Source organism: Mobula hypostoma, chromosome 11 (genome assembly GCF_963921235.1).
Source record: "Mobula hypostoma chromosome 11, sMobHyp1.1, whole genome shotgun sequence".
Lineage (NCBI taxonomy): Eukaryota > Metazoa > Chordata > Chondrichthyes > Myliobatiformes > Myliobatidae > Mobula > Mobula hypostoma.
The window spans coordinates 83,436,344-83,453,063 of NC_086107.1; the positions used below are offsets into that span (position 1 = coordinate 83,436,344).

A 16,720-nucleotide genomic window follows, 5' to 3' on the forward strand; every position below is an offset into this window, starting at 1 on the left:
ACAGATCTCTCAGTGGGTGAGCATCTGGGGGACAGTGACCACTGCTCCCTGGCCTTTATAATTATCATGGAAAAGGATAGAATCAAAGAGGACAGGAAAATTTTTAATTGGGGAAAGGCAAATTATGAGGCTATAAGGCTAGAACTTGCGGGTGTGAATTGGGATGATGTTTTTGCAGGGAAATGTACTATGGACATGTGGTCGATATTTAGAGATCTCTTGCAGGGTGTTAGGGATAAATTTGTCCCGGTGATGAAGATAAAGAATGGTAGGGTGAAGGAACCATGGGTGACAAGTGAAGTGGAAAATCTAGTCAGGTGGAAGAAGGCAGCATACATGAGGTTTAGGAAGCAAGGATCAGATGGGTCTATTGAGGAATATAGGGAAGCAAGAAAGGAGCTTAAGAAGGGGCTGAGAAGAGCAAGAAGGGGGCATGAGAAGGCCTTGGCGAGTAGGGTAAAGGAAAACCCCAAGGCATTCTTCAATTATGTGAAGAAAAAAAGGATGACAGGAGTGAAGGTAGGACCGATTAGAGTTAAAGGTGGGAAGATGTGCCTGAAGGCTGTGGAAGTGAGAGAGGTTCTCAATGAATACTACTCTTCGGTATTCACCAATGAGAGGGAACTTGATGATGGTGAGGACAATATGAGTGAGGTTGATGTTCTGGAGCATGCTGATATTAAGGGAGAGGAGGTGTTGGAGTTGTTAAAATACATTAGGACAGATAAGTCCCCGGGGCCTGACGGAATATTCCCCAGGCTGCTCCACGAGGCGAGAGAAGAGATTGCTGAGCCTCTGGCTAGGATCTTTATGTCCTTGTTGTCTACGGGAATGGTACCGGAGGATTGGAGGGAGGCGAATGTTGTTCCCTTGTTCAAAAAAGGTAGTAGGGATAGTCCGGGTAATTATAGACCAGTGAGCCTTACGTCTGTGGTGGGAAAGCTGTTGGAAAAGATTCTTAGAGATAGGATCTATAGGCATTTAGAGAATCATGGTCTGATCAGGGACAGTCAGCATGGCTTTGTGAAGGCAGATCATGTCTAACAAGCCTGATAGAGTTCTTTGAGGAGGTGACCAGGCATATAGATGAGGGTAGTGCAGTGGATGTGATCTATATGGATTTTAGTAAGGCATTTGGCAAGGTTCCACACGGTAGGCTTAATCAGAAAGTTAGAAGGCATGGGATCCAGGGAAGTTTGGCCAGGTGGATTCAGAATTGGCTTGCCTGCAGAAGGCAGAGGGTGGTGGTGGAGGGAGTACATTCAGATTGGAGGATTGTGACTAGTGGTGTCCCACAAGGATCTGTTCTGGGATCTCTACTTTTCATGACTGTTATTAACGACCTGGATGTGGGGGTAGAAGGGTGGGTTGGCAAGTTTCCAGACGACACAAAGGTTGGTGGTGTTGTAGATACTGTAGAGGATTGTCAAAGATTGCAGAGAGACATTGATAGGATGCAGAAGTGGGCTGAGAAGTGGCAGATGGAGTTCAACCCGGAGAAGTGTGAGGTGGTACACTTTGGAAGGACAAACTCCAAAACGGAGTACAAAGTAAATGGCAGGATACTTGGTAGTGTGGAGGAGCAGAGGGATCTCGGGGTACATGTCCACAGATCCCTGAAAGTTGCCTCACAGGTGGATAGGGTAGTTAAGAAAGCTTATGGGGTGTTAGCTTTCATAAGTCGAGGGATAGAGTTTAAGAGTCGCGATGTAATGATGCAGCTCTATAAAACTCTGGTTAGGCCACACTTGGAGTATTGTGTCCAGTTCTGGTCACCTCACTATAGGAAGGATGTGGAAGCATTGAAAAGGGTACAGAGGAGATTTGCCAGGATGCTGCCTGGTTTAGAAAGTATGCATTATGATCAGAAATGAAGGGAGCTAGGGCTTTACTCTTTGGAGAGAAGGGGGATGAGAGGAGACATGATAGAGGTGTACAAGATAATAAGAGGAATAGATAGAGTGGATAGCCAGCGCCTCTTCCCCAGGGCACCACTGCTCAATACAAGAGGACATGGCTTTAAGGTAAGGGGTGGGAAGTTCAAGGGGGATATTAGAAGAAGGTTTTTTACTCAGAGAGTGGTTGGTGCGTGGAATGCACTGCCTGAGTCAGTGGTGGAGGCAGATACACTAGTGAAGTTTAAGAGACTACTAGACAGGTATATGGAGGAATCTAAGGTGGGGGCTTTTATGGGAGGCAGGGTTTGAGGGTCGGTACAACATTGTGGGCCGAAGGGCCTGTACTGTGCTGTACTATTCTATGGTCTATGTTCTATGTAGGCCTATTTGTCAGCTTATCAATCCCATGTAAGATAACCATCAAACATAAAGATGACCTGATAGAGGTGGACAAGATAATGACAGTCATTGATCGTGTGGATAGTCAGAGGCTTTTTCAGACATCCCACCCTGCAAAAACTCATTTCAGGGAGGTATCACCACCATTTCAGGGAGGTAGCACCCCCACCTCCCCCGCAACACCATATACCACCCCCCCACCCGTTGACCTCCAAGGGTGTATGTAATACTTTGTTTAGTGATTTTGTCTAATCTGTAAACCAAGTTGGGTATATGCAGAAAACGTGACATTAAAATATGTACTTATATTATATCATCATATTTATTCTATTACAACTTTAAGCAAGTCTACAGGGGGTTTGGCCTCATCACGTAGGACATCAATAGAGTAGCTCCTTAGCAGCCAGCCAGCTAGTTTAAATAACGTTAGCTATGCTGTAATAACACCTATTAAACTCACCTCAACATGGCTTTTACATTTTAACCCACCGTGGGGAATAGAAAAATCACTGTTGCAAACAGTGCAGCGAGCAACGCCGTCATTATTTTTGAGATGGACTGTAAAGCCTGCCCACAGAGAAAACTGATAGGTCTACTTAGCAGGGGTCCGCAATCAGTTTTGCACTGCGGACCAGTTTAATATCGACAATATTCTTGCGGACCGGCTGACCGGGGCGGGGAGAGGGAGGTGTTAATCACGACTGGAATATAGGTGATAAGTCAATAGCATCATAACTTTTTAAGTAACGTTTGGATATTAAACACACAGTGCATATTTTTCCCGTATGAACATAAAGAATCATTGCAACACACCAACAACTCTGGGCTTGTTTTCCTGCAACAAGACGGTCCTATTGAGGGGTGACGGGAGACAGTGATACTCGAAGGGAGTTCCTTATGTCCAGTCTATTCCGCAATTTAGTTTTCGTTGCACCCATTGCAGAAAACCCCGCTTCGCAGCGATATGATGTTGGAAATGGAAGCAACGTTTTCAGTGCTTTCCTGGATATTCAGCCTTGACTTTGATCCAGAATGCCGGCAGGGATGATATATCAAACATACTTTTCAGCCCGCCGTCATTTGCAAGCTTGAGGAGTTAATCTCCTTCCCGCGCTGACATGGATGACGTGCGGGTAATGACCTCGCGTGCATTCAAATTCAACAGTGCGTGACAGGGAATGAGGAAAGGTGCAAATGACTCATATCGTTTCATATTGCCAAATCATATTGTTTCCTCACGGCCTGGTGGTTGGGGACCACTCTTAGCACCGAAGAGAGACCAATCAAGATGCTCGCTCTCCCTCTCCCTCTCAAAAAAATCTATTTCCGGGATATCGTATATAATTTCCGGGCGTCAGGGAGCCACTATCAATATACGGGAGAGTCCCGGATCTTCAGGGAGAGGTGGGATGTCTGCTTTTTCCCAGGGCTGAAATGGCTAGCATAAGAGAGCATAGTTTTAAGGTGCTTGGAAGCAGGTACAGAGGAGATGTCAGGGCTAAGTTTTTTCACACAGAGAGTGGTGAGTGCGTGGAATGCACTGCCAGCGATGGTGGTGGAGGCGGATATGATAGGATCTTTTAAGAGACTCCTGGATGGCTAAATGGAGCTTAGAAAAATAGAGGGCTATGGGTAAGCCTAGGTAGTTCTAAGGTAAGGACATGTTCGGCACAGCTTTGTGGGCCAAAGGGCCTGTATTTTGCTGTAGGTTTTCTATGTTTCTATGTTTCATAGACATAGGGCATAGGAGCATAATTATGCCATTTGGTCACTTGGCCACTGGGGCATCAAGCCCTTTAAAACGCACAGGACAGCCCCACGCTTCATCTCGGGCCTAGTGGTCAATGGAGGAAAAGGTGGGCCTCAGTCCCGGAGGTGTGAGCATTGAAGGCTGAACCTGTTCGTTTACTCCCAGCAGATTCGCTTTGCCCTGATCCGGGGATCCCGCTTGGGGGAAGCCGCAAAGTGAGGGGGTTCGATGAGGGCGACACCGTCTCCTACCTGTGCTCTTCCGGCCTGGTGCTGAGAGGCTCTCGGACCAGGACCTGCCTCCCCACTGGCAGGTGGAGTGGGAGGGAGACCACCTGTGAGAGTAAGGAGGAAGGGAAAGGATGGGGCGGCAGAAGGGGGAGGGGAGGGAGTGTATTTGGCAGGGAGGGGCGTAAGTGGCGGAGGGGGTGTGAGAGATGGGGAGGGGTGTAGAGGAGGAGAAGGCAACTGAGCAATGAAAGATTTCAGGGGTGGGAAGGGGTTGATGGAGATGTGACGACCGTAGAGGAGGGAGGATATCACAGAAACAGGGAGCTGCATGGGGGTGGGGGGGACACAGAGATGGGAGGGGCACAGGGGAAGGAGGGGTGATGGAGATGGAGGGGAGCAGCAAATGAAGGGGATCACAGAGATGGGGAAAGGCATAGGAAAGGGAGGGGTTGATAGAGATGAGGCGGGGGGTTGTTGGAGATGGGGGGCATGGGGAGGGAGGGGGTGACAGACAGTGAGGCGATGGGGAAGGAGGGGTGACAGCAAGGGGTGTAGGGGAGAGAACACACACACACACATACACACACTCTGTCTTCTCTCGAGGTTGGTATGCCTTTGATTTTCCCAAGGATGTGGCCAACCATTTGACCCTCTCTGAAGAAATTCTGGGCCATGCTAAGCAAGGTAAGTGCCCCCCTCCCCCGTTAACCCTCCTCTCTGTGTGAGGATCCCACAAGACATGGCTGGTTGGTTACTGTCAGATGAACTGAGATATGGTGAAAGGCTTTCGTTGTCTATGCTATCCATAGAGATTATGGCCCAGGTAAGATACTGAGGTAGGACAAAAGGGTAAACAGAATACAGAATGAAGAGTTACAATCACAGGGGGAGTGCGGTGTAGCCAGACAATAAGGTACAAGAGTCTGTGAGGTCACCAGTCTGTCCCATCCTACTTTCCTGCCCTCCCATCTTCCCCACCTGCGTGCCTCTCCCCCCTCGTGTCTCCCCTGCCCTCCTGCCTCTCTTACCCTCCCGTATCCCCTGCCCTCCTGCCTCTCCCCCCTCTCGTGTCTCCCCTGCCCTCCTGCCTCTCCCCTCTCGTGTCTCCCCTGCCCTCCTGCCTCTCTTGCCCTCCCGTATCCCCTGCCCTCCTGCCTCTCCCCCCTCTCGTGTCTCCCCTGCCCTCCTGCCTCTCCCCTCTCGTGTCTCCCCTGCCCTCCTGCCTCTCTTGCCCTCCCGTATCCCCTGCCCTTCTGCCTCTCCCCCCTCTCGTGTCTCCCCTGCTCTCCTGCCTCTCCGCTCTCGTGTCTCCCCTGCCCTCCTGCCTCTCTTGCCCTCCCGTATCCCCTGCCTGCCCAACTCTCCCCCTCTTGTGTGTCCCCTGCCATTCTGTCTCTTCCCCCTTCATGTCACCCCCTCCTTCCTGCATCTCCCACTCTCATGTCTCACCTGCCCTCCTGCCTTTCCTGCCCTCCCGACTCTCCCCTCTCATGTCTCCTCGCCCGCCCACTCGCCTCTCCCCCCACCTCCCCTCTCCTCTCCTGCTCTCCCATCTCCCGTCTCCCACTCTCTCATCTCCCCTGCCCTCCCATCTCTCCCCCTCTGTGCCTCCTCCTCTCGCCCCTCTTCCATTTCTTTCCCTCTCCATTCAAAAGTCTCATCACAGCAGGGTAGAAGCTGTCTTTGGGCCTGGTGGGACGTGCTTTCAGGCTTTTGTATCTTCTGCCCGATGGACAGGGGAGAGAGAGAAATTTGGGATGGGTGGGTGCTTTGATTACGCTGGTTGCTTTACCGAGTCAAAGGGAAATGCAGACAAAGTCCATGGAGGGGAGGCTGGTGTCTGTGTCCACAACTCTCTATAGTTTTTGATCGTGTTGGTTCTTAGACACACAGCACAGAAACAGGCTCCTTGGCCCAATGTCCATTCCCACCAAGATTCCCATCTAAACTTGCCCTACTTGCCTGAGTTTGGCCCATATCCCTCTGGATTTCCAGCACCTGTGGAATCTCTTGTGCTTACCAGGTCCGGATCAGATCTCCCTTCAGCTTCCACCGCTCCAGAGAAAACTACTCAAGTTTGTCTCGTCTCTCCCGACAGCTTATATGCTCTCCAATCCAGGTAACATCCTGGCTGAACCACTTCTGTCCACTCTCCAAAACTCTCACACCCTTCCTGTGATGGGGCGGCCAGAACTGAAGGCAATGCTCCCGCTGTGGCCTGACTAGAGTTTTATAAAGCTGCATTGTGACTTCCAAACTCTTGAACTCAGGGTCCTGACTAATGGAGGCAAGCATGCCGTACGCATTCTTTCAGAAGAAGAATCAGAAAAGGATCTATTATCACCGACATATAGAATAGAATAGTACAGCACAGTACAGGCCCTTCGGCCCACAATGTCGTGCTGACCCTCAAACCCTGCCTCCCATATAACCCCCAATTTAAATTCCTCCATATACCTCTCTAGTAGTCTCTTAAACTTCACTAGTGTATCTGCCTCCACCACTGACTCAGGCAATGCATTCCACGCACCAACCACTTTCTGAGTAAAAAACCTTCCTCTAATATCCCCCTTGAACTTCCCAATCCTTAACTTAAAGCCATGTCCTCTTGTATTGAGCAGTGGTGTTCTGGGGAAGAGGTGCTGGCTATCCACTCTATCTATTCCTCTTATTATCTTGTACACCTCTATCATGTCTCCTCTCATCCCCCTTCTCTCCAAAGAGTAAAGCCCTAGCTCCCTTCATTTCTGATCATAATGCATACTTTCTAAACCAGGCAGCATCCTGGTAAATCTCCTCTGTACCCTTTCCAATGCTTCCACATCCTTCCTATAGTGAGGTGACCAGAACTGGACACAATACTCCAAGTGTGGCCTAACCAGAGTTTTATAGAGCTGCATCATTACATCGCGACTCTTAAACTCTATCCCTCGACTTATGAAAGCTAACACCCCATAAGCTTTCTTAACTACCCTATCCACCTGTGAGGCAACTTTCAGGGATCTGTGGACATGTACCCCCAGATCCCTCTGCTCCTCCACACTTCCAAGTATCCTGCCATTTACTTTGTACTCTGCCTTGGAGTTTGTCCTTCCAAAGTGTACCACCTCACACTTCTCTGGGTTGAACTCCATCTGCCAGTTCTCAGCCCACTTCTGCATCCTATCAATGTCTCTCTGCAGTCTTCAACAATCCTCTATACTATCTACAACACCACCAACCTTTGTGTCGTCTGCAAACTTGCCAACCCACCCTTCTACCCCATGAAAAGTAGAGGTCCCAGAACAGATCCTTGTGGGACACCATTGGTCATAACCCTCCAATCCGAATGTACTCCCTCCACCAAGACCCTCTGCCTTCTGCAGGCAAGCCAATTCTGAATCCACCTGGCCAAACTTCCCTGGATCCCATGCCTTCTGACTTTCTGAATAAGCCTACCGTGTGGAACCTTGTCAGTATGTTGTGGAATTTGTCGCTTGGTGGCAACAGTACAATACAATAAATAAAAAGTTAATAGATCTTACAAAATTTAAAAAAATAAATAATGAATGCAAAAAGAAAGCAAAGTGGTGAGGTTGTGTTTGTTGTTCATTCAGAAATCTGATGGCGAAGGGGAAGAAACTGTTCCTGAAACATTGAGTGTGTGTCTTCAGTGTCCTGTACCTCCTCCTTGATGGTAGCAATGAGAAGGGGGCATGTCCTGGATGCGAGGGTCCTCAGTGATTGATGCACCTTCTTGAGGCACAGCCTCTTATTAACGTCCCCGATGGTGGGGAGGGTTGTGTCTGTGATGGAGCTGGCAGAGCCTCCGTCCCTCTTCAGCCCCTTGTGATCCTCCACACCAAACAGTGATGCAACCAGTCAGAATGGTTTTCACTGTACATCCCCTTGTGATCCTCCACACCAAACGGTGATGCAACCAGTCAGAATGGTTTTCACTGTACATCCCCTTGTGATCCTCCACACCAAACGGTGATGCAACCAGTCAGAATGGTCTCTACTGTACATCTGTTGAGATTACAAGAGTCTTTGGTGACTTCCCAAATCTCCTCAAACTCCTCATGAAGTATGAACTCTGTATGAAGCTGGCATGCCTCCTTTGCGATTCTGTCAACGTGTTGGGCCCGGGATAGATCTTAGAGATGTTGACATCAGGAACTTGAAGCTGCTCACCTTTTCCACCGCGGACCCTTCAAAGAGAGCTGGTGTGTGTTCTCCTGACCTCCCACCCTGAAGTCCACAGTCAATTCCGTGCACTTGTTGACGTTGAGTGCAAAGTTGTTGCAACACCACTCAAACAGCTGATCTATCTGGCTCCTATACGCCTCCTTGTCACAAGCTGAGATTCTGCCAACAACGGTCGTATCAACGGCAAATACATTTACCACTTATCAGTATGTGTGGCCACTTTCAGGGAGCTGTGGACTTGGACATCAAACTCCCTCTGTTCATCAACACTGTGAAGTGTCCTGCCATTCACTGTGTACAACTGACCTCCCAAAGTACGGCACTTCGCGTTTGTTTGGATTAAACTCCATCTGCCATTTCTCCACCCAAAGCTGCAATTGATCTATATCCCTCTGTATCCTTTGCCAATCCTCTACTCTGTGCACAGCACCACTGGCCTTTGATGCCTTTGTTCCCAGCTGTCCCTGTCCCACAGAATGTGGCTAGGCATAGCTCAAACACCATCTATAAATTCTCTGCTGACACAACTGTCATTGGCAGAATCTCAGATAGTGACAAGGAAGCATACAGAAGTGATGATAAATCGGTTGTTTGGGTGATGTCACCAGGTCTCGGATCAGCAAGATCAAGGACCTGATTGTGGCCTTCAGGAGAGCACATAGCAGTCCTCAACAAGGGATCAGCAGTGGAAAGGTGAGCAGCCTCACATTCCTGGCCATCAACGTCCCTGAGGATCTGTCCTTGGCCCAACATATTGATATAATTACAAAGGAGGTACACCAGCCGCTACATTTCATTAGGAGTTTGAGGAGATTTTGTATGTCATCAAAGACTCTAGCAGATTTCCACAGATGTACCATGGAGAGTCTATATTTCAACATTTCAGAGAAGTTTGGATAAATACATGAATGGGAAGGGTATGGAGGGCTATGGTCCAGATGCAGGTCAACAGGTCTAGGCAGAATAATAGTCAGTACAGACTAGACAGGCCAAAGGATCTGTTCCTGCAGCGTGGTGCTCTATGTCTCCACGAGGGCATTCTGACAGGGTGCATCACCGTCTGGTACGGAGACTCCAACGCACAGGGCTGCAAGAGGCTGCAGAGGGCTGTAGACCCAGTCACAGCCCACCTCACCATCGAGGAGAGCTTCAATAGGCAATGCCTCAAGAGGGCAGCACCCATCGCTGAGGAGCCTCACCAGCCAGGATATCTCCTCTCATCACTACCATCAGGGAGGAGGTGCAGGAGTCTGAAGACACACACTCAATGTTTAAGGAACAGCTTCTTCCCCTCTGCCATCAGATTTCTGAATGGCCCACGAACACTACCTCACTATTTGAGTTTTGCAATATTTATTAATTATATGTTAACATAGAGTAATTTTTCATGTCTTGTTCTGTACTGCTGCTGCATGCCGTAAACCCCAAACTTCACGACATAAATCAATGATAGACAGCTTTGATTCTGACTCAGAAGGTTAGGGGAGGAAGGGGAGGTGGTAGAGTGGGTGTCCCATGTGGGGATGGATCCCATTGATTAACTTTTGGACTTTTCGTCCACTCTCCATATCATCAGGTGTACACATCTACTTCCTCCTGGACGCATCTGGCAGCGTGGGCGAGGAGAATTTTCAGAAGACCCTGGAATTCGTTGCTACGTTCAGCGAGAAGGTTTGGGTGTCGGCCATCCCCTCTCCAAGGGACACTCTCTCCTCCCCCCCCCCCACCCAATCTCAGATTCCTGGGGAGAGTGCAGGCAGGAGGGGGTGTGAAGGGGCAGATCGGTGCTCGAATCTTTGTCCGGCTCTGAACTTGCAGGAGGTGGTGAAATTCATTTCACTGAGGCCCTGATTATCCCCTCTTCCTTGTCAACCCAGTGACTCCCCCTCCCTGAAAGTTGTACAGAGGGTGACGTTATAATGCAAGTACAGGCCTTCTGGCCCCCTGGACCCCAGGCCTCAGTGTTCTGAACTAATTAAATACCTAACTAATCTAACCTTTCTGCCTACACAGTGTCCATAGCCCTCCATTCCCAGCACCTACATGTGCCCGCCTGAGAGTCTCTTCAACACTCCTATTGTATCTGCCTCCACCACCACCCCCGACACCACATTCCAGGCACCCACCACTCTCTGTAAAAATAACTTGCCGCCACACATCTCCTTTGAACTTGCCCCACCCCTGCTAAATGCATTCCCTCTGGTATTAGACATTTCCAGCCTGAGGATAAAAGATAGCAGCTGTCTACTGTATCTGAGCCTCTCATAATCTTATAAATCTGGATCAGATCTCCCCTCAGCCACCACGGCTTCAGAGAAAACAACCCAACTTTGTCCAACCTCTCCTTTTAGCTCATGCCCTCTAATCCAGGCAGCATCCCGATAAATCTCTTTACATCCCTCTCCAAAGCCCCCCACACCCGTCCTGCACCCCAATACACAAACCTGACTTCAGTGAGAGCTGGAAGGAGGAAAGGAGGGAGCGGGAGGAGATGGGCAGGGAGAGAAAGAGAAAGATGGAGGGGAGGCAGAGAGAGATGGAGAGATGAAGCAAGAGAGGGAGTGAGAGAGAAAGATGGAGGGAGAGAGATGAGGGGAGAGATGGAGAGAGAGGGAGAGAGGGAGATGAAGAGGTGAAGGGATAAAGGGAGATGGAAGGAGAGGGAGAGAGAGAGAGTGAGAGATGGAGGTGGGAGAGGGAGATGGAAAGGGAGATGTATAGAGGGGTGAAAGAGAGGAAGGGTTTGACTGAGAGGGAAAGTAGAGAGAAGGAACAGGGAGGATGGAAGGAGGAAAGGAGGGTTAGGGAGTGTGGGATGGAGAATGAGGGAAGGGGAGAGGAATAGAGACAGTGGAGGAGGAAGAATGGAGGGAGAGAATGAGAGACAGATGGGTGTGGGAGGAAGAGAACAGATGGCGGGAGAAAGGGGCTTAGCACCTTACTTTCGACTGCCAATGCCAATTTTCTAACCCACAGCCTGTCCCTCCCCATCTCCATTCCTTTGGCAAGGGGACGAGGGGTGAGGGGGAGCTGGTGGGGTGGGAAACAGATGGAGACGTGGTCTGGGGGTTTGATAATGGCGGATGATCTGGAGGGGTGGAGGACAAGTTGGGGGAGGGGTTACTCAGATGTGATGCTCCCCCTTCTGCTCCTGCTGAGCCACCATTGCATCCGCAGACACACGACGTTTCGAACCGTGTACAGTTCCGCGCTGTCTGCTTCGCCTCCCGTGTCCTGTTCGAGGTCAGTTCATCCTCCGAGCCCCTGTTCGCCGAGGAATTCCACAACTTCAACTACACAGGTCAGGACCACGCCCTCACTCTCTCCCTCATCCACTCACAGCCCTACTCTCCCTCCCCCTCACCCTGTCTCTCCCTCCTTTGTCCCTTCCCTCTCCCTCTCATCCCTACGCTCTCCGTTCACTCCTCCTTTCCCATCCTTGCCCCCCTCTCTTACCCCCTCCTCCCCCACTCCCCTCCTCTTCACCCCCCCTCTGCCTCCCTCTCCCCTCACTCATGACCTGTACATCGCTGATTCCAGCCTACCTCTCCGAGATGGGTACGAACATCAGTGGGGCGTTGGACCACACCCTGGGATACATCAGGCAGGCCGTGTCTGCATCTTCTCTGGAAACTCTTGCCCGACAAATCATCATCCTTCTCACTGACGGTAAAACCTGCACCTTCCCAACTTGTCTTCTGGGGCCTGGGGTACAGGGACATGATTTGCTGAAAGTGGAGAAGTTGGTAAAGGCGTCTGGCACCCCGGCCTTCATCAGTCAGGGCACTGAGTACAGCAGCTGGGTGGGGTGTGGACACTGTGCAGGCAGGAGGCGTTATATTAATTTGTGTGCTGAAGGGTTTGTCCTTGTTCCACAATCTAGAAATCAAGTCCTTGTGTGAATGAAGATAAACTTGACGTTGAGTTTAGTTTTGAATTGTTTTGTATTTCTGTCTGACAGGGAGACATAACGTGGGCAGGAATCCAGTAGAAGTTGTGAAGAAGATTAAGGAGTTGGTGCCCAGGGCTGAGGAGAACCTCGGTAAATACGTCCCATCACTGGGGGAGGGCTGACTCTTTGGAAAGGCAGGGAGGAGGGATCGCCAGGGCTAAGATTTAAAATTGGTCTGTCCCCATCCGAAGGGCAAGGCAGTGGGTGCAGGGAGGGGGGGAACATGGTACCACCATCCACAGATTCCCCACACTTGCAACCCTGTACCACCTGACTGGGAGATGAATCAGCCTCCCTTTAATGGGGCCGGATCTGAATTGTGGAGCCAGAGACGTTCTGGGGGCCCTGCCATCAGAAGTGACACAACTGGTTCAAGGAGTTGGTGTGTGTGGGGGGGGGGGCGCTTACCCCCATCTTCCCAAGGGGCGATTAGGGATGTGTGGTAAACTCTGGCAAAGTCCCACGTTCTTGACGGGGCAAGTAGAGATAGTAGAGATGGGCAGTAGTTGCTGGGAAGACCACACCTGCACAAAAGTGTTGTCTTGGTCTTCTGATGGGCGATAAGTTATGGCAAACCCCCACCACCTTGAGGAGGAAATTGTGATAAATGTTGTCAAGTTCCCCACCCTCTCGAGGGGTGATGAGGGATGCGTGATAAATGCTGGCAAGTTCCCCTCTTTCTCAAGGGGTGATCAGGGATAGATGATGGAACCTCCCAAGTTCCCCACTTTCTCAAGAGCTGATCAGGGAGGGGCAATAAATGCTGGCAAGTTCCCTACTTTCTCCAGGGGTGATTGATGAAGGACAATGAATGCTGGATTGACGTATCTCCCATCATGCCTTGCTGCTGTCCAGAGACACTTTGACATGGGGCATGCAGTGGGAAGACTCATTAGTGCCCATGTTTTTCCCTATATTCTGTCCCAGATATATTTGCCATTGGGATCGGTGATGGGAACAAGGAGGAGCTTGAGCAACTTGTCACTAGCCAGGATGAACCACGCACTTTTTACTTTGCCAACTACAACCAACTACAGGAGCTCACCCAACTCACCAGGAGGCCAGAGGGTACGTCCTACATCACTGGGCTCATGGTATGGTTAACTTCCCTGTCAAACTGCTCCCCACTCCTTACTGTTCACAGACTTCTGGACACCAACCATTCCTATTCACACCCAATGGGACCCATCCCTTTCCCATTTACTCCCACCATCCACACTCCCAATGGGACCCCACCCACTTCCCATTCACTCCCACTGTCCACAATCCCAATGGGACCCCACCCCTTCTCATTCACTCTCACCGTTCACACTCCCAAAGGGACCCGATCTATTCCCATTCACTCCACCATTGACAATCCTAAAGGGACTCCACCCCTTTCCCATTCACTCCCAACGTCAACATTCCCAATGGGACCCTATCCCATTCACTCCCAATGTCAACATTCCCAATGGAACCCCACCTGCTTTCCATTCACTCCCACCATCCACACTCCCAATGGAATCCCCACTTTCCAGTTACTCCCACCATCCACACTCCCAATGGAATCCCCACTTTCCAGTTACTCCACCATCAACACTCCCAATGGAATCCCCACTTTCCAGTTACTCCCACCGTCCACACTCCCAATGGAATCCCCACTTTCCAGTTACTCCCACCATCCACACTCCCAATGGAATCCCCACTTTCCAGTTAGTCCAACATCGACACTCCCAATGGGACCCCACCCCTTTCCCATTCACTCCCAATGTCAACATTCCCAATGGGACTCCAACCCTTCCCATTCACTCCCACCATCAGCACTCCCAATGGGACCCCATCCCTTCCCATTCACTCCCAATGTCTACATTCCCAATGGAACCCCACCTGTTTCCCATTCACTCCCACCATCAACACTCCCAGTGGGATCCCCTCTTCCCATTCACTCCACCATCGAAATGCCCAATGGGAACCCATCCCTTTCCCATTCACTCCCACCGTTAACACTTCCAATGTGATTCCCTCTTCCCATCACTCCTACCATCCACATTCCCAGTGGGATCCCCTCTTCCCATTCACTCCACCATCGACAATCCTAATGGGACCCCATCCCTTTCCCTTTCACTACACCATCAGCACTCCCAATGGGATTGTAAGCCTTTCCATTCACTCCCACCAACACCATCTATACTACAAATGGGACTCTTTCTTTTCCGTGCAGGAATGGGATAGAGACAGCAACAGTAACTCAGTCCAACCCAAGGGGATGACTATAGCCAGTGCCAACCATCACCCACTCACTTGTGTCTCTGACAGGGGACATTCCCATGGGCTGTGGGATGAGAGGGCGAAGACGCAGTCAGCGAGAGGTCGCTCGTGTTTACGGGGGAGAGGACGCAGAGGAGAAACAGTGGCCCTGGCAAATACGCCTTCAAATAAGGGGGCAGGTAGGAGCAAAGAGAAATGCAAGACCAGAGGCGAGGGCAAACTCCAGGATTCAGACACTATCCCATTGCACATTTCTGGTGTCAGACATAGGTAACACTCTCTCCACACTGTCCCATCACACAGACCCAGGGTCAGATACAGAGTGAAACTCCTTCCACACTGTCCCAACACACATTCCCAGGGTCAGACACAGAGTGAAGCTCCCTCCACACCGTCCCATCACACACTCCCAGGGGTTAGACACAGAGTGAATTCCCCTCTACACCGTCCCATCACACACTCCCGGGGTCAGACACAGGGTGAAGCTCCCTCCACACCGTCACATCACACACTCCTGGGGTCAGACACAGGGTGAAGCTCCCTCCACACCGTCCCATCACACACTCCCGGGGTCAGACACAGAGTGAATCTCCCTCCACACCGTCCCATCACACACTCCCGGGGTCAGACACAGAGTGAAGCTCCCTCGATACTGTCCCATCACATCTCCTGGGGTCAGACACAGAGTGAAGCTCCCTCCACACCGTCCCATCACACACTCCTGTGGTCAGACACAGAGTGAATCTCCATCCACGCTGTCCCATCACACACTCCCAGGGTGAGACACAGAGTGAAGCTCCTTCTACACCATCTCATCACACACTCCCAGGGTCAGACACAGAGTGAAGCTCGCTCCACACCGTCCCATCACACACTCCCAGGGGTCAGACACAGAGTGAATCCCCCTCTACACCGTCCAATTACACACTCCTGGGGTCAGACACAGAGTGAATCTCCCTCCACACCGTCCCATCACACACTCCCAGGGGTCAGACACAGAGTGAAGCTCCCTCCACACCGTCCCATCACACACTCCCAGGGTCAGACACAGAGTGAAGCTCCCTCCACACTGTCCCATCACACACTCCCAGGGTCAGACACAGAGTGAAGCTCCCTCCACACTGTCCCATCACACACTCCCAGGGGTTAGACACAGAGTGAATCCCCCTTTACAACATCCCATTACACACTCCTGGGGTCAGACGCAGGGTGAAGCTCCCTCCACACCGTCCCATCACACACTCCCGGGGTCAGACACAGAGTGAACCTCCCTCCACACCATCCCATCACACACTCCCGGAGTCAGATAGAGGGTGAATCTCCCTTCACACCGTCCCATCACACACTCCCGGGGTCAGACCCAGAGTGAAGCTCCCTCCACACCGTCCCTTCACACACTCCCAGGGTCAGACACAGAGTGAAGCTCCCTCCACACCGTCCCTTCACACACTCCCAGGGTCAGACACAGAGTGAATCTCCCTCCACACCGTCCCATCACTCACTCACAGGGTCAGACACAGAGTGAAGCTCGCTCCACACCGTCCCATCACACACTCCCAGGGGTCAGACACAGAGTGAATTCCCCTCTACACCGTCCCATTACACACTCCTGGGGTCAGACACAGAGTGAATCTCCCTCCACACCGTCCCATCACACACGCCCAGGGTCAGACACAGAGTGAATCTCCCTCCACACTGTCCCATCACACACTCCCAGGGTCAGACACAGAGTGAAGCTCCCTCCACACTGTCCCATCACACACTCCCAGGGGTTAGACACAGAGTGAATCCCCCTTTACAACATCCCATTACACACTCCTGGGGTCAGACGCAGGGTGAACCTCCCTCCACACCATCCCATCACACACTCCCGCAGTCAGATAGAGGGTGAATCTCCCTTCACACCATCCCATCACACACTCCCGGGGTCAGACCCAGAGTGAAGCTCCCTCCACACCGTCCCTTCACACACTCCCAGGGTCAGACACAGAGTGAACCTCCCTCCACACCGTCCCATCACACACTCCCGGGGTCAGACACAAAATGAATCTCCCTC

The 16,720-nt window shown here is 51.1% G+C and overlaps 1 protein-coding gene across 3 annotated transcripts in view; it reads left to right on the forward strand.

The window, feature by feature from the left end:
* LOC134354333 (complement factor B-like) overlaps positions 1-16,720 on the forward strand; it is a 68,415-nt gene that overhangs the window by 15,772 nt on the left and 35,923 nt on the right. The window contains exons 4-11 of one of the 3 annotated variants that reach the window (XM_063063266.1): positions 4,213-4,389; positions 4,881-4,961; positions 10,042-10,136; positions 11,643-11,766; positions 12,006-12,134; positions 12,427-12,507; positions 13,345-13,485; positions 14,713-14,843. In XM_063063266.1, the coding sequence (XP_062919336.1) occupies positions 4,213-4,389; positions 4,881-4,961; positions 10,042-10,136; positions 11,643-11,766; positions 12,006-12,134; positions 12,427-12,507; positions 13,345-13,485; positions 14,713-14,843 (959 nt within the window). The remainder of the gene's footprint in view (positions 1-4,212; positions 4,390-4,880; positions 4,962-10,041; positions 10,137-11,642; positions 11,767-12,005; positions 12,135-12,426; positions 12,508-13,344; positions 13,486-14,712; positions 14,844-16,720) is intronic. The other 2 variants (XM_063063267.1, XM_063063268.1) reach the window with 2 other exon arrangements.